The sequence below is a fragment of the Cucurbita pepo genome, chromosome LG11 (genome assembly GCF_002806865.2).
Source record: "Cucurbita pepo subsp. pepo cultivar mu-cu-16 chromosome LG11, ASM280686v2, whole genome shotgun sequence".
NCBI lineage: Eukaryota > Viridiplantae > Streptophyta > Magnoliopsida > Cucurbitales > Cucurbitaceae > Cucurbita > Cucurbita pepo.
Window position 1 is genome coordinate 2,241,068 of NC_036648.1, and position 18,049 is coordinate 2,259,116.

The 18,049-nt window shown below is 36.2% G+C and overlaps 3 protein-coding genes across 5 annotated transcripts; all 3 read left to right on the top strand.

The window, feature by feature from the left end:
* The first annotated feature begins 444 nt into the window (after positions 1–444).
* LOC111805084 (hydroxyproline O-arabinosyltransferase 3-like) lies at positions 445–5,253 on the top strand. The gene is made up of 9 exons (XM_023689965.1): positions 445–601; positions 1,475–2,097; positions 2,606–2,673; positions 2,775–2,976; positions 3,226–3,323; positions 3,406–3,475; positions 3,572–3,643; positions 3,750–3,863; positions 5,023–5,253. Exons 2-9 carry the CDS (start codon positions 1,681–1,683, stop codon positions 5,083–5,085), a joined length of 1,104 nt encoding a protein of 367 aa, XP_023545733.1. The 5' UTR covers positions 445–601; positions 1,475–1,680; the 3' UTR covers positions 5,086–5,253.
* A 2,054-nt stretch (positions 5,254–7,307) lies between these two features.
* On the top strand, positions 7,308–13,448 carry LOC111805932 (CO(2)-response secreted protease-like). The gene is made up of 11 exons (XM_023691232.1): positions 7,308–7,468; positions 7,605–7,711; positions 7,810–7,916; positions 9,823–9,990; positions 10,215–10,326; positions 10,499–11,039; positions 11,185–11,285; positions 12,053–12,295; positions 12,377–12,491; positions 12,583–12,796; positions 12,892–13,448. The coding sequence occupies exons 1-11, from the start codon at positions 7,361–7,363 to the stop codon at positions 13,446–13,448; spliced, it is 2,373 nt and encodes a 790-aa protein (XP_023547000.1). The 5' UTR covers positions 7,308–7,360.
* Positions 13,449–14,429: 981 nt separating this feature from the next.
* On the top strand, positions 14,430–17,819 carry LOC111804992 (uncharacterized CRM domain-containing protein At3g25440, chloroplastic). 3 transcript variants are annotated; one of them, XM_023689842.1, is made up of 4 exons: positions 14,430–15,076; positions 16,544–16,951; positions 17,097–17,256; positions 17,335–17,819. In XM_023689842.1, exons 1-4 carry the CDS (start codon positions 14,570–14,572, stop codon positions 17,616–17,618), a joined length of 1,359 nt encoding a protein of 452 aa, XP_023545610.1. In that variant the 5' UTR covers positions 14,430–14,569; the 3' UTR covers positions 17,619–17,819. The 3 variants fall into 3 exon arrangements, with proteins under 3 accessions (XP_023545610.1, XP_023545609.1, XP_023545607.1); XM_023689841.1 differs by having other exon boundaries at positions 17,097–17,643; positions 17,745–17,799; XM_023689839.1 differs by having other exon boundaries at positions 17,097–17,819.
* The last annotated feature ends 230 nt before the right edge of the window (positions 17,820–18,049 follow it).

The window sequence follows — 18,049 nt, forward strand, 5'->3', positions numbered from 1 at the left end:
CGAGAAAGTGTTCGATTTCCAACATCGAGTTAGGTCAGATTGAGATATTTTTAGATCCAACCAAATTATTCGAGTTGAACTAACCATTATTATATCATGAACAAATCCTAACTCGATCATAGAATATTAAGTTGTATTGATCGGAGTGGTTCGAGATATTTATTCAAATTTTTTAATAAAAATAAAATGTTAATATATAAAATATTTATTTATTTAATTCTAAAAGTTAAATTAAAAATAACCCGTCATTTTCAATATATAATTTTTTAAAAAAATTACCTTAAATTTAAAATTTTATTTTTTAAAGTAGTTAGGAAATAAATAATACAAAATTGTATTGTAATAAAAAAATGATTTTTTTATTATTATGAACAGATTCAAATAATTAGAATAATTAAGACGGTGAAATTGTAAATGTTGTCCAAGTTTTTTGCAGACCCAAGAACATTAATTATGAAATTAAGGCAACTAATCAAGATTGAGGAAGAATAATCAGGAAACGAAGATTATCCTTGCGTAAGTACAGAACCCATTTTTCAGATCTCTCAGTACACCCATTTCTTCTATCGTTTTCTTCTTCCCCGACTGGCTGATGTTCCAGGTTTGACCTCTCTTGATGTGGAAATGTTTCGTTGTCCTAATTTTTAATTGATTTGCTTTGAATTTCGATCAATGCCACTGCCTCCACCTTTAATTTTCGCCCGATTCTTGTGTTTTTTTTTTTTTAATCTCTGATTTTGTTCTCTAGTTGTTTTCTAAGCTCTTTGATCTTTGACTTTTACTGGATTTTGTTGATTGACGATGGATTTTGCAGTTTCGGAATGTACGCATTTCATACTTCATAGGATTCTTGTCTTTGATGATGATTTTTCCCGCTTATGTTTTCAATCGCACGCAACTGGTTTGGTTTGCTCATTTGTGATCATTGATTAGTCTGGAGAATGAAGAGATTCATTCAACATTGAGATCTCTTTTGTTAGTTTTCATATTGTTTCTGCATTCTGACTTCGATGATGAACATTGTACATGAAATGTGATGTTTGATTCTAAAGTCATAGATTCAAAATAGTTTAGATCTTTAACAATTATGGAGATGACCTGAATTATCAAAGAGTGTTTGTTATGTTACTGAAAAAACTCACTGTTCTTTTAGTTTTGATATCAATACATTTCATACCATATCGTCGGTTCGCTTCTCCACCTGTTCGGAGATTGCCTCGTTTAATATAACAAGCTTGGTTGGAAGTGAGGATCATATTTCGTGTTCGATATCAAGATTGTATATTATGATGCAAACTTTGAATATGATTGTGGCTTTGTGAAGGAGAGTTTTATATTGAATCCTTTAGCATATGTTACAGAATAAGTATCATTCTCTAACCAAGATTGCACCAAAGCTTCGTTATTCCATGTGGTATTGATTTCTTAACTCTTAAATGATGTGAAACGCCGCCTTTGTTCTTTTTGTTGGCAGTGAAATGAACTTCTGTGGCAATCAATTTCTTTCTCTCAAGTTATACACTGTAAAAGTGGTCAGATATACTGCTTCTGGCGCTTGTATCTGAAAGAGAGATAAAAAGTTTCATGGATTAGTTGTGTTTCCCATGCTTATTTAATTCAGGAAACTCGTCCGATAATGAGTTTTGAACGTCGTTGATTTGGATCCCACAAACAGCTACTATGGTTGGGAGGAGGAACTCTGGAAAGGCTTCCCCACTATTTCTAGTTCTCTTGGCTCTTTCTTTCTGCTTTGTAACTTATAATTTGGTGACAGCTATTATTCAGTATGGATCAATTGGAAGGGAAGTTGGTGATAACTCGTATGACCGATTATCGAATGACCCTATCATTGAAATGCCAGAGAATGTGAGAAAAGGGAAGACAAAGGCACCTTTCCATGTTGCTTTGACAGCGACCGACGCTCCTTATAGTAAATGGCAATGTCGTATTATGTATTACTGGTACAAGAAGAAGAAGAATTTGCCTGAATCTGAGATGGGAGGGTTCACTCGTATTTTACATTCTGGACAACCTGATAACCTAATGGATGAGATTCCTACTATGGTGGTGGATCCACTTCCTGCTGGTGTGGACCGGGTGAGGTTTCTTTTACCTTATCACACTTCCTTCTTCGCATTCATTAACATGCTGATAGCTACTTCGAACGTTCTCATTGCTCGTTTCTGTGGAATGTCTTGTATTCAACGGTGTGATATCTCACATCGGTTGGAGAGGGATACGAAGCATATAAGGGTGTGGAAACCTCTCCCTAGCAGATACGTTTTAAAACCTTGAGGGGAAGCCCAGAAGGGAAAGCCCAAAGAGGACAATATCTTCTAGCGGTGAACTTGGGCTGTTACAAATGGTATTAGAGCCAGACATCGGGCGGTGTGCCAGCAAGGATGCTGGCCTCCCAAGGGGGGTGGATTGTGATATCTCATATCGGTTGGAGAAGGGAACGTGGAAACCTCTCCTTGAGGGGAAACCCAAGAGGCAAAGCCCAAAGAGGATAATATCTTCTAGCAGTGGGCTTGAGCTGTTACAAGAGGACTAGGATTTTTTTTTTCTTTCCATTTTTTCATTTAATTATATTTTCTGTTCTCAGGGCTACGTCGTCTTGAACAGACCGTGGGCCTTCGTGCAGTGGCTGGAAAAGGCAACAATAGAGGAAGAGTGAGAATTTTATGTAAAACCATTGAAGAATGGAACTCTTCATAAATATTACTAGTTGGATTCTTGAGTATCAAATTCTCTTTGATTTCTTTTGGTTGCAGATATATATTAATGGCAGAACCAGATCATATATTTGTTAATCCGCTTCCTAATTTATCTGATGGAGGTTATCCAGCTGCCTTTCCATTTTTCTACATCAAACCTACTCAAAATGAAAAAGTTTTGAGAAAGTTTTTCCCCGAGGAATATGGTCCCGTAACCAAAGTCGATCCAATCGGCAACTCCCCTGTGATTATCAGGAAGGTGATTTCTCTCAGAATGATGTCACAAAACTAAGACATGGATTAAGATTAATACACTACTTTGTAGGCATAATTACTTTTCCCTGCCGTACATCAAGAAATCTTAGTATATTAAGGTTACAATCACATTGTGACCTTTTTTGCTGAATATTTTCCCTGTTGTCATTGTGTATTCATCAATAAAAGGTTGTTTTCGTTTCACTGACTCGACCTTTATTGTTTGATGTTCCAAATGGTTTCTGTTTATCAGGATTTGCTGGAAAAGATTGCTCCTACCTGGATGAATATTTCATTGAAGATGAAAGACGATCCCGAGGCGGATAAAGCTTTCGGATGGGTGCTAGAAATGTAAGTTTTGGTAAACAAGAAACCTTGTCTTCTATATTAGGCCACTTAGTGAAATATCTTCTGAAGTTCCCCTTTTCCTAAGGTATGCATATGCGATTGCTTCGGCTTTGCACGGCGTGCAGCATGTTCTTCGGAAAGATTTTATGTTGCAGGTACGGTATCCATCAATTCTATACTGATACATAGCTTCTTCTACGTATCGAAACCAATCTCGAGATGTTCTTTCTTTTTGTTTTCTGACTGGTCAGCCACCATGGGACATGGACATTGGTAAAAAGTTCATTATACATTATACTTATGGATGTGACTACAACTTAAAGGTGATGTTTCTTTCCCTTAGTTCCTTCTTTTCATTTATATCAATCATTTCTTATAATTTCTATACTTTTTCTGTCATCTCATGAACTCTTACCTCAAATTTTTCAGGGGGAGTTGACTTATGGTAAAATGGGTGAATGGCGGTTCGACAAGAGGTCGCATTTACGCGGACCTCTTCCGAGAAACTTACCTTTACCCCCTCGAGGAGTTCCTGAAAGTGTGGTATGTTTCTGGAAAACCATTCCCTTGTCTTCCTATATATCCATTTGGAATCTCACATGTCTGCACCTTCATCTGCCTAAGCATTGTTTTTGAAGAGACTGTCGGTTTGTGTGATGCCCCACATTGGTTGGGGAGGAGAACAAAACACCCTTTATAAGAGTGGGGAAACCTTCCCCTAGTAGACATGTTTTAAAGCCTTAAGGGGAAGTCTGAAAGGAAAAGCCCAAAGAGGACAATATCTGAGGACAATATCTGCTAGCGGTGGGCTTGGGTTGTTACAAATGGTATCAGAGCCAGACACCGGATGATGTGTCAGCCTTCTCGCTGTTCCCCAAAGGGGGATAGACACGAGGCGGTGTGCCAGTAAGGATGCTGGGTCCCAAGGGGGGGGGGTGGATTTGGTGGCGGTCCCACATTGATTGGAGAAAGGAACGAGTGCCAGCGAGGACGCTGGGTCCGAAGGGGGGTGGATTGTGATATCCCGCATTGGTTGGGGAGGAGAACAAAACACCTCTTATAAGGGTGTGGAAACCTTCCCCTAGTAGACGCGTTTTAAAGCCTTGAGGGGAAGCCCAAAAGGAAAAGCCCAAAGAGGACAATATCGGCTAGCGGTGGACCTAGGTCGTTACAGTTTCTTTCCTTCAAACTTCTTTTTCATTATCAGCTCGTAGATTTTGTTGTTGACCTTTGACCACGTGCTTTGAGTTACTGATTGATAATGTACAGTTCAACCGAATTAGGCACTTTTTGTCATTTTTATTGTCGTGTTTCGAACCGATGTATGAGTAAATATATTGACTCATAATAGCTTGGGGAAAGAAACTAGTGTAGAAGCCATGTTTGGTCATATTCTTGCAGACTAGGAAACTGCATAGAACCGAGAAGCCAAACCGAACCATGCACACTCCTTTCGTTTGGAAAACGTGTACCAAACGTGTACATCTAACACGTGTCGAACACTTGTTAAGCATATATAAATTCCTCCCTCCCTCTATACAAACGGTACGTATTCGAAAATGTATATTTGAATAAACGTGTTCCTGTCGTATCTAGGTCCTAGTTTCTTTTAAAAGTGTCACTGTGTCCATGTCGTGTCGTGCTCGTCTCTTGTATCCATATCGTTTCTCTCAGCCTGTTTCTTTTCTTTCATATCTTGCAGGTAACCTTGGTAAAGATGGTGAATGAAGCAACTGCAAACATTCCCAACTGGGAGGCAACATAGTTATATAAATGGTCATATTTCTCTTGTTTTAAGCCTTCGTTTTTAAAAAGCCGTTGAATTAGTGGATTATTTATTTATTTATTTATTTATTTATTTTGGGGCAACTTGGAAATTGAAAAAGTCAACCAAACCAAATGGATTTAGTTGCCTTGATTGCTTTGACCATCATTATATTATGAGAGAATTTAAAAGAATTATGTTGGAAATGAATTTAATATATATTTTCAATATATATATATATATACATATATGTACTTTTTTACTATTTAAAAAATAAATTAGTTAATTTAGATATTCTAATAATAATATTTAAATGGTTAAGAAAACTACATTATAATATTAAAATTTGGATTTTTAAAAATTATATTATAGAAGATTATATAATATATATTATTGGATTTTGTTTACAATTTTTTTGATAAAATATTAAATTGGATTAAAGTATTCAAATTTAAAATATTTTATTCTCATTCTTATTTTATATATATATTACCAAATTTTATATTTAAATATATAAAGCACATTTTTCTAATTTCTATTGTATATTTAATTCAACATATAAAATTCACACTTTTTAATATTATAAAACATATTTAATAATTTTGATTCTCTTTTTACTCTCAAATTCGATTATATTTTTATTTTAAAATGCACCCGGTTTTGCAAGATGGCAGGGCTACGCTTGAGTTTGAAATAAGGACGTTTAGGCTTGATTAAGAGTCTCGTTAGGGTAGCACCTCGTTTAGGCCTTCTTCTACCTTTGAAGATAGCGAGTGTATTGGATTGACTAGCTTATATTGGGGCGGAAAGAATTCTAAATAGACCATGTCTGATCTTGTTCAGACAATGCTTGGAAATCAAGCTACTCAGTACGGCCTTCTAGCAGTTGCTGCCTTCTGCATTTTTTTTCATTGTTGTGTTTAGCCGCCTTTACTAATATTCAAATAATTGGTCCGGAAGTTCGCTTCAGGCGACCAGCTTCCCCTCTCATTACTCCATTAACTGGTCGAGGGACAAGGACAAGGGTTAGTTGGCACCTCATCGTTAGTGTTCCGACCCACTTACTTACAAAAAAACAGTCAATATTTTAATACCCGAACATCAAACACGTGACCTCGTAGAATCTCGAGAAGTAGTCTCCGTACGATTCCTTGCTCTCTGTCATTCCCAATGGTAAAAAGCAAAGAAGAAAGATGTAGAAGAAGCCTAAGAGTTCATGCAATTAGGAATATCACAAAGAATAAAGCAAATTTCAACATTATAAAAATCAAAGAAAAAGAAATGATTTTGGATGCTTGGATTTCAAGTCTACTCTTTTCTTTTGCTTTTTCTTCCTCATATATTACTAATTAATTTTACTGTTTTTTTTTTGTTAATCAATAAATATAAATATAATTATAATTATTAATCACATTAAAGTAAATTTATTGCTTTTTCTAATAATAATGAAATAAATTATGAGATTAAAAAAAATAAAAATAAAAAAATAATTTGGTGAGTGAGTGTAAATTTGCAACCGACATTTCATTTCTAAAGTTTAATAATATTTATTAGTGTGGGTCTAACTTATATCAAATAATAATAATAATATGAAAAAAAAGATTTTCACTTGAGCTATGCTTAAATTGGTAATAAATAATTTAAAATTTTACGAAATTATTTTATATCTCGTAAGTCGAATAATTAGATAATTCGTGTTAATTTGACCTTATTTCAATAGATCAATGAAGTTTATGGAATCGGTTTCTAATTTTTACAGATATGCCACAAAAGAACTAATAATTTTATACAATAAGAATTCTGTCCCGAAAGATACGAACAATTAGATAATTCATGTTAATTCAACCTTATTTCAATAGATGGATGAAATTCACGGAATCGGTTTATAATTTTAGCAGATATGCCATGAAAGATCGAACAGTTTTATACCTAAAAATTCCAACCCTGATTCGGTATTTAATTTGTTTACCTCTACAGATACGATGATTATTTTTGAAATGAACCCAGATAAAACGTATAAATTTGAGTATAACTTTAACTAGTTAAAACATACGTCCGTCCTCGTAGAAGCTAAGATTGTTCCACGTGTTCAAACTAAATATTGTAACAATAAATATAATAAAAATGGTAATTTATTCTTTCTTTGGAAGGAGGCAAAAAAGAAGCAAGAGAAGGGGCTCTCACTCTGAGGTTGAAAGCCTACAAAAATGGGAGCAAGCTCAAATCTCTCCCAATCTCTCCCAAATCTCTCCCAAATCTCTCCCAAGCTCCTTCCATGGCTTCCTTTCTCCATCTTCTTCTTCTTCTTCTTCTTCATCTTCTTCCTCCTTCTCTCTCTGCAACTCCATCCGCCATAGCCGCTCTGCAAAACCTCCCACTCAAGGTAATTCTTCATCTCTGTTATGAACACTCTTCAAAAATCTCATAAATTACCCATTTTTACCCCAAAAGAAACAAAACCCAGATGGGATTTGTGAAAATATTCATGGGTTTGATCGCAAAATTTGATTTTTTTACAGCATTATGTTGTTTATATGGGAGGTGGAAGCAGCAGCAGCAATGAAGAACATGAAGAAACAGCTGGTGAATTGGATTTTCTGCAACTTTTATCCTCTGTAAATCCAAGGTATTTTATTTTTAATTTTTTTAATCTTTATATTATAATAAATTAGGGATTGATTTGTTCAAAAATTAATGTATTTTAATTGGAATTAATTATTTTAGGAGGAGAGAGAAAGAGAGAGGATCAAGGGATTTGATCCACCAATATCACCATGCTTTCAAAGGCTTTTCAGCAATGCTCACTGAGGAAGAAGCTTCTTCTCTATCTGGTAATTTTTGTGGTAAATTTAAATAAATAAATAAATAGTGGGCCCTATGGAAAATTAAATAATAAGATAAATTTGGAGGACTAAATAGCAATTTAATAGAGTTGAGTAATAGGTCGGGTTTTGAGGGCTAAACAGTAATTTAACCTGATTAAATTGTAGTCAAATTTTGAGGACGGAATAGCAATTTAACACTATTAAATAATATCTCAAGTTTTGAGGACTAAGTAGCAATTGTTGGTTAAATTTTGAGGACTAAATAGCAATTTAACACAGTTAAATAATAGGTTAAGTTGAGGACTGGGTAGCAATTTAGCATAATTAAACAATAGATTAAGTTTTTTGGTTTGAATAATAATTTAACACGATTAAATAGTCAGTTAGATTTTGAGGACTAAATAGCAATTTAGGTTAAGTTTCGAGGATTGAGTAGTAATATAACATAATTAAACAATAGATTAGTTTTTTTTGGTATGAATAGCAATTTAACACAGTTAAATAATAAGTTAAATTTCGAGGACTAAATAGCAATTTAACACAAATAATATGTTAAGTTTTGAGGACTAAGTATCAATTTAACACAATTAAAAAGTTTATAGAGTTTATAGGATTGAATATCAATTAGATTAAATTTTGAGGACTAAATAGCAATTTTAAGTGAATTGCAAATTTAATTTCATGTTAAAGTAATTTCTCATTTTATATCAATATTATAATTAAAAAAAAAAGAATATTTGAATAAAAAATTTAATGAATTTAATAAATATGAAAAATATGGTGTAACTTATAATAATTATTATTATAAGGTCAATTGTCACACAAATAACCTTATATTATAAACAAAATTTTAATGTGGAATAACATAATCAGGTATAATGATAGCCATATTCATGCATTTCATTTATATCATCATGTTCAAAATATAATTTTCGTCCCTATACTTTGAATTTCATTTTAGTCTCTATATTTTGAATTTTATTACATTTTGGTCTCTGTACTTTCGATAATCGTCAAAATTAGTCCTGATGAATAAATATATTATTTTTGTGATAAAACCGAGTCACTTCAACTTTAGAATTTACGAGGAATTTGGTATCTTTGATGGAGACGAAAGTATATTATTATTTTTTTATATTTTTTTTTAACTTTTATTAAAAAATTAAAAGAAAAAAAGTACAAAAATGAGGGAATTTGATTCTTAAAGTAAGGGACATTGGTTCCTCGAGAATATAGGAAGGAATCCCGTCGCGAATGGAAAATATTATTTTACGGTGAATATATAATTTATGCTGAGCTCAACTATACATAAAGAGGTCCATTTTATCCGTCCCGAATGGAAAGAGAATTCCCAATTGAGACCAAGAATGAGGGAGGAAGCTGAGTAGATTTTTTTTGTTAGATAAGTGGGCTCGGGACTATTCCCGTCCCTGTCCAATTCCCCACTTGGTCCCTACCCAATTCCCTGCCTTACTTAATATTATATATATATTAAAAAAAATAAATTAGTTAATTTTGAAACTCCAATTTTAATATTAAAATTTGAATTTTTAAAAATGATATTATTTATTAGGGTTTTTTTTAACCCATTTTTAATAAATAATATATTGAAAATAAAAATTATGTTTTTAAGATAATAATAATCAAGGAAAAAGTTACTAGAGAAATTCGATCAATAAAAAGTAAATAAAAATTTCACAGAGATGAAAATCGTCCCACCGTATGGACATCTCTAACTATTAATTATTTATAATGTTGGTTAAATCCGATCTGATAACACTTTTTAATTAAATATTAATTAAATATTTTTAAAGGATTTTGATAATTAACAATTAAATTTATAATTGAGTAAATAAGGTATTAAATTTTTATAATTTCGAGAAATTTGATAAAAATGTGGAGGAAACAACAGGTATTGATGGAATCGTGTCGGTGTTCCCTGATCCGACGCTTCAGCTCCACACTACACGTTCTTGGGATTTCTTGAACTCCATCTCCGGCCTCCGCCCTCCGACGCCGCTGCCGCCGCCGCATTCTTACGCCAGTTCATCGGATGTCGTCGTCGGCATCATTGACACCGGTAATTTCCACTTTCCTTTTTCATTTCAATGCGGATCGTGGATTCTTGAAACTTCGTATATTTCATCGCTTTAAGTTAGGGCAAGCCTTCTTTCTGCCAATGGGATCTTGACGGATGCATTTCTTAAGAAACAATGGAATGATCGATTTGGTTTCTGGAAATTAGGAGGAAATGGATTGGATCTGAAAGAAATTTGAAATTTATGTTTGTATGTTGTGGATTAGGGATTTGGCCGGAGTCTCAATCTTTCAACGATGAAGGGATTGGTGAAATTCCATCTAAATGGAAAGGAGTTTGTATGGAGGCACCTGATTTCAAGAAGTCTAATTGCAACAGGTCATAATTTCTGTATAAACTCTCAGATCCCCTTTGTCCAGACAGTTTTTTCTCATCCATTTTCGTGGCTATGCTTTGTAATTTGAAATGCCTCATTCAAATCGTTCATCTCAGAGTAAATGTAGTGGAAGCTAGAAAGGCTTCTGATGAAATTATGAGTTTGTATCTGTAGGAAGTTGATAGGTGCAAGATACTATAATGTTGTCGAGCCCAATGGGAACGATAGCCGTGGGAGCGTGCCGAAGGGTACACCGAGGGATTCGCTCGGCCACGGGACTCACACTTCGTCAATAGCAGCTGGAGCCAGAGTCCCAAATGCAAGTTACTTCGGCTTAGCAAGAGGGACGGCAAGGGGCGGTGGCATTCCGTCCACAAGGATTGCTAGCTATAAGGTTTGTGCTGGTGTTGGCTGCTCTGGTGCTGCAATCCTCAAAGCCATTGATGATGCAGTCAAGGATGGAGTTGATATCATTTCGATCTCGATTGGGATTGGTTCCCCGTTGTTTCAATCGGATTATTTGAATGACCCGATTGCCATTGGAGCATTCCATGCCCAACAAATGGGAGTTTTGGTTGTCTGCTCTGCTGGGAATGATGGCCCTGATCCTAACACTGTGGGGAATGTTGCTCCTTGGATTTTCACTGTTGCTGCTTCTAATATTGACAGGGATTTCCAGTCCACTGTGGTTCTTGGCAATGGCAAGACTTTTCAGGTAAGCTTCTATCTCTTTAATGGCTGCTAAGATCTAGATATTGATTATAAATACGACCTGTAATGTACGTTCGATTTCTGTGTTTATATCGAAATTTAGGAAGCTTTTTTTGAATTTCATAGATCTGTTTTATACTATCTTCCAGGGAACTGCTATAAATCTCTCAAATCTTACTAGCTCAAAGACTTATCCTCTTGTATTTGGAAAGGACGCTGCTGCTAAATTCACACCCATATCAGAAGCCAGGTTCATAATATTCTAATCACTTTTGACTTGAAACTTTCAAACTTGCTTACTGTTTGAGAACGGTTTTATGCTTTCTAGAACAAAAATCATGTAACAGCTCAAGCCCACCGCTAGCAGATATTGTCTTCTTTAGGCTTTCCCTTTTGGACTTTCCCTCAAGGTTTTTAAAATGTGTCTGCTAGAGAGAGGTTCCCACACCCTTATGAAGAATGCTTCGTTTCCCTTTCTAATCGAGGTGGGATCTCACAATCCACCCCCTTTAGGACCCAGCGTCCTCGTTGGCGCTTGTACTTCTCTCCGATCAATGTGGGATCTCACAATTCACCCTCCTTTGGGGCCCAGTGTCCTCGTTGGCACACCGCTCGATGTCTGGCTCAGATACCATCTGTAGCCGCCCAAACCCACCACTAGTAGATATTGTCCACTTTGGGCTTTTCCTTTTAGGGTTCTCCTCAAGGTTTTTAAAATACGTCTGCTTGAGAGAGGTTTCCACACCCTTATAAAGAATGTTTCGTTCTTCTTTCCAACTGATGTGGGATCTCACAAATCGAGTGAAACGTGTTCTTCTCTTAAATATTGTTTCCCTCGGTTTTCGTTCATGAATGACCTATTCTTTTAGAATAACTGAAGTTTTGCTTTACGGACTTGTAAATTGGGACTTCAAACGCGTAATGATTTTACATGTACGAGTCATCCATAACCGCTCATGAAAATAGTGTTGAAAACAAAAGCATACATCCATAACCTTATCGTTACATTGATTGCAGGAATTGTTATCCGGGATCATTGGATCGATCCAAAGTTGCAGGCAAGATCGTTGTTTGCGCCTCGGATGATTTTAGTACTTCAAGAACAATAAAGGAACTGGTTGTACAAGATGCTAAAGCCGTAGGGTTAATACTGATCAGTGAGGCATCAAAAACTGTGCCAATGGATTCAAACATTTTCCCATTTACACAAATTGGGAACTCAGAGGGTCTTCAAATTCTTGAATACATTAACTCCACCAAGTAGGCATCAGATTGAGCCATGTTTAAACCTTTATTCTGATATGATAGCGTCTTCTTCTTTCATAATCTCGAACATTACAGGAACCCAACAGCCACAATTCTCAGAACAGTGGAGGTTCGACGACTCAAACCTGCTCCGGTTGTGGCTTATTTCTCGTCGAGAGGGCCATCACCGCTTACTGAAAACATTCTTAAGGTCAAGCTCCTTCTGCACGTTTTTTTATTCAAAGTTAATACTGTGTCTTCTGTACATAAAGTAAACGATGGATGTTTAATTTACAATGCAGCCAGATATCATGGCTCCAGGAGTATCCATTTTAGCAGCTATAGCTCCGAAGAGCGATGCAGAAAGCGGTCCAATTGGTAAGAAGCCTTCCAATTATGCGATGAGATCCGGGACTTCGATGTCATGCCCACATGTAGCAGGTGCTGCTGCATTCGTCAAATCGGTTTATCACAATTGGAGTTCTTCCATGATCAAATCCGCTCTCATGACAACAGGTTACTTTTCTAAATCCCGAGTTCTGTAGTACTTTTAAGATGCATGAAAAGGGGGCTGATTCACTTTTCTTGATGAATATTATACCTATTTACAGCAACTCTGTATGATAATCAAAGGAAATTCATGAGAAATAGCACAAACAACCCTTCAAATCCACATGAGATGGGAGCTGGAGAAATCAGCCCCATAAAAGCTCTTAATCCTGGATTGGTTTACGAATCTACGAACGAAGATTATCTCCGTTTCCTCTGTTATTACGGGTATTCGAACAAGATCATAAGATCTGTGTCGAAACAAAACTTCAGCTGCCCGAAAACTTCGAAAGAATATCTTATCTCGAGTGTCAATTATCCATCCATCTCCATTAGCAAACTAGACAGAAAGGTAGCTGCTGGTAAAGTAGTAGTAGAAAGAACAGTGACAAATGTAGGAGCTCCAGACGCCACTTACATTGCCAAAGTTCATTCTTCAGAGGGTTTAATAGTGAAAGTTACCCCAAGTAAGATTGTTTTCACTGAGAAGGTAAAGAAAGTTACTTTCAAAGTCTCGTTTTACGGCAAGGAGGCTCGTAACGGTTACAACTTCGGGACGATAACGTGGCGGGACACTGCTCATTCGGTTAGAACGGTTTTTGCTGTAAATGTAGTGTAATTNTATATATATATATATATATATATATATATATATATATATATATATATATATATGTTCCTCTCCTACAAGAAATAAGGAAAGAAGAAATATTGAGTGATAGTGTTATATAGCATTTTGTCTTTAACACCAATTTGTATGGTTTGTGTTTGGTTTGTAACTTCTATGATTCAAAAGAAGTTTTCTCATTTAATTTCAATAAAATATGGAATTCTTATGGGTTTTTTAATTTATTTTGATCGTTATTTATGCATTAATTACAAATTTAGTGTCGGGTTTGTAAATTTATAAAGTGTCAAAATTACAAATTTACCCCTGAACTTTGAATTTTATAAAGGGTCGTATGTTTCACTTTTCGAATAGGAATCCATTTTTTGAAAGATTCTGGCTTTCGTGCTTTGGTGGGTCTCCGAGATCCTTTCGATAACCTATGTTGTATTGAAGGGATATCTATATGATCCGATTGATAGCATAAAGCCCGCGGTAGCAACAGAACCGGGGAAAGTATACAGAAAAGATAATTCTTTTCTATTACATCAGTATTAGATTAGTATTAGTTAATGATCTCGGCTCAATGAGTCCTTTCTCACATGATGAACTGTTTACACCAGTCCTCCGTTTTGTCTCTGTGGATCGAGGAGAAAGGGAGCTCGGCCCGAAGAGGATTGTAAAATGAGAGAAGCAAGGAGGTCAACCTCTTGGATTCTGGCAATGCAATGTAGTTCGACTCTCATGTCGATCGGAATGAATCATCATTCCCACGGAGGTAAATCTTTTCCTTAATTAATTATAAAATTTAAAGAATAATATATTTTTAGTTTCTAAGTTTAGAGTATTATTTCTATTTGGTCCTTAAATTTCAAAATATTATACATTTAACCCTATATTTTGAGGTTAGTTTTTATTTAAAAATGTAAAATTTAAAAAACTATGGTCCAAAAAGAAAATAAACTCAAAATTGAGGATTAAAAATGCAAAGTTTTAGTGAATGATCTTCCGAAGTTAAATTTGCAGAGCGGAATCTTTAGCGCAGCAATGGCCGTCGAGTTAGCTCCGGTATCGAAATTTCTCTAACGGAGTCCTCCCTTTCCGGTTCCGATTCTCTTTCTCGACTACGTAGCATGATTGTTCCTTTAGGGTTCAATAAGATTTTCAAATATCGAACATCGATCGCTACTTTTTCTCATCGTCCCGGCGAAATCATTGAGTTTTTGTTGTGTAGTTCAGAAAATTGCTGCATTCGGAAGAACACAAGAGCTTTCAACAATGGCGGTGGTTTGGATCCCAAAGCTTCGTTTTCATTCTTCCGTGATATAGGTGCTGTGCGAAAGAATGTCACGTTCCTCGAGAAATGGAACCCTTCCTGTAATGGCGGCAATAGGTTTGGATCTGGTGTGGGGTATCGGTGGGTTCATTCAGATAATTCCGTCGCTACTTTAGAGAAAAGTGGAGGGGAATCTGCTATTGCTTCTACAGATGGAAGTAGTAGCGAGGAGAAGAAGAAGACGAGGAAGAAGCTGAAGGGTAAAAGAGCAGTCGTGAAGTGGCTCAAGTTTTTCAGGTGGAAGAAGAAGAAAGAGTATGAGAGAATGACATCGGAAGAGAAGATTCTGTTCAAATTGAACAAGGTATTTTACTAACTTTCCCTTCTTGATTAGTACTTGACTTGACGTCTGTAAGGTGTTTGATAAAATGTTTGAGTGAAACCATAGTGCAATTTCGTTGAGAAATATCTGTAAGCAGCATATGGTAGAGACTAGAGAGATTATTCCTTACCAATGATGATTTGATTCAGCCAATTCCTGTAAATGCTAACTCGATCAAAGATTCTAGGAGGGTTTTAGTTTCTTTGGGGATATGATTTAGGCTTGGGCTATTGATCTTTGTGCTAAGTTGTCTATATGGCCTATAAACGAATGGATTGCATGAACAATCTTAGAAGGGAAGTGGCACTCGTTTTGGACGTCTCGAGTTGATGAATAAGATGATGCTTTGGATGTCCCAAGAAAAATTACTGGGTAGCTCTGCTCTGGAGAAAATATCAAATTGTAGAGGTCAATTATATTGAATGAATGAATAACTCTATCGCTTGAAGAAAATTTTATTTATGTATTGTGAGATCCGATATCGGTTAGGGAGGAGAACGAAACATTCTTTATAAGGGTTTGGAAACCTTTCTCTAGCAAACGCGTTTTAAAAACCTTTAGGGGAAGCCCAAAAAGGAAAGCCCAAAGAGGAGAATTTATGCTAGGAGGGGAATTCTGCTATTCTTTGGAGAAGAAGATCAAATTGTAGAGGTCAATTATATTGAATGCATGAACAACACTATTGTTTTCACTATTGTTTGAAGAAAAGTTTATTTATGTACTCTGAGATCTCACATCGGTTAGGGAGGAGAACGAAGCATTCTTTATAAGGGTGTGGAAACGTTTCTCTAGCAAACACGTTTTAAAAACCTTTATGGGAAACCCAAAAAAGAAAGCCCAAAGAGGAGAATTTATGCTAGCAGGGAAGGAGAGGAGATCAAATCGTAGAGGTCAATTATATTGGATGCATGAACAACACTATTGTTTGAAGAAAAGTTTATTTGTGTACTGTGAGATCCCACGTCAGTTGGGAGGAGAATGAAACATTCTTTTTAAGGGTGTGGAAACCTCTCTCTAGCAGACATGTTTTAAAAACCTTGAGGGGAAACCCGAAAAGGAAAGCCTAAAGAGGACAATATCTGGTTATGGATTTGAGTTGTTAAGTGTACCCTGGTTATGGTTTATGTGAAGTGAAGATTCAAACTTTTGATCACTTTGTCTAAGATATATCCCGTGGCAACGTGAGCTATGCTTAGGTTTACTACTTAGATAAGATGAAATAACGTTGTTTCTACTTAGATTATTAGGAACAAACTATCATCCAACCTTGTTGTTTGCGATGATAGTAAATGTAACAGGAAGTTGAAGCTTGGTACATTTTGATGTCCCTCTCAAAGTCCAACTGCATTCCAGTTCTTGTAGTACATTTCATTTACTTGATCGACTTTAAAGAAGGAAGGTTTATAAACATTGTATTTTTTTGACTAATTTTCGGCTTCGATATAACAGGCGCGTCGAAAAGAGAAAAGGTTTGTTGAAGCTCTGGAAAAAATTGAGCCTGCTGCTTCATCAGATACAACCCATGATCCAGAGATATTGACACCAGAAGAACACTTCTACTTTCTGAAGATGGGTATCAAGGGAAAGAATTACGTGCCGGTTGGAAGACGTGGGATATTCCAGGGCGTCGTTTTGAATATGCATCTTCACTGGAAGAAGCATCAAACGGTGAAGGTGGTAGTAAAGACGTTTTCACCGGAAGAGGTCAAAGAGATCGCTGCAGAGCTAGCGAGATTGACCGGTGGTATGGTGCTTGACATTCATGAAGAGAATACCATAATCATGTATAGGGGGAAGAACTACTCGCAGCCACCCACAGAGATAATGTCCCCAAGGGTCTCTCTCTCTCGGAAGAAGGTTCGTATATGTATCACTATCTGCTGTTTGTTCCTTCTGTTCGACCCCGAATTTGTCGAAGAGATCGAAAATTACATGTTGTTATGCTCATGTCTGCAAGTAAATTGTTGACCCTGCTCTTTTTTCTTTCCTTTCGGACGTGCAGGCTCTGGATAAATCGAAATATCGGGACGGCCTTCAGGCAGTGAGAAAGCATATTCCAAAACTCGAACAAGACCTCAGGTTATTACAATCACAGGCTAAACTGAGCTGCAAGAACAATGGCGATTCTGTTGAACATGTGCAAGAAACCATAAGCGACACAAGTAAATCCAAGGCTATGTCAAAGGATGCTGGAAGAGTTGGTGAACACTGGTCTGATGATTCTTCTCCTATGGATACAGGAATGAGTTCAGACTCGGAGGACTTGTCTGATATGTTTGAGACCGAGTCCGATACAGAAGCCGATGAGGAAATGGAAGAGCCTCCTCTATATCTGAAAGAGTTCGAAAAATTTGCAGGCGAAACTGCAGGCGAAACCGAAGATCTTCACGACCAACTTAGAGAGATATCCATGGACTCTAAGCAAGCGAAAATATTGGAGGAAGATGTCAATTCACCTGAATTCGACGCGGTCGATCGATTGTTCTTGCGTTCGGCATCACTGTTGAAGAAGAGAAGAAGATAGATAATGGCTTGCCAAATCTAGTAAGGTACGAATTGATATTTACAATGTTGTTGTTATATATGTTGTATTCCCAAGCTATTTTCTTCCGTCTGATTGCTGAGGTTATTGAGAATTGTCGAGATGCAGCCTTATAAGGAATGTTTGGTTCCCTTCTCAAACCAACGTGGAATCTCATAATCTACCTTACTTGGAGCTCGGCGTCCTCGCTAGCACATTGCCCGATATCTAGCTCTAATAATATTTGTAACAGCCCAAATCTACCGCTAGAATGTTTCGTTCTCCTCTTCAATTAATATGGGATCTCACTAACATATTTAAGTTTAAAGTGCAATTTAATGAAATTTTTGGATTTACATATTTTCGTCTCACCACGATCTGACTTGGATTTTCGATTGAAATGTTAGCTCTAGGTTTTAGGCTGCTAATCTAGT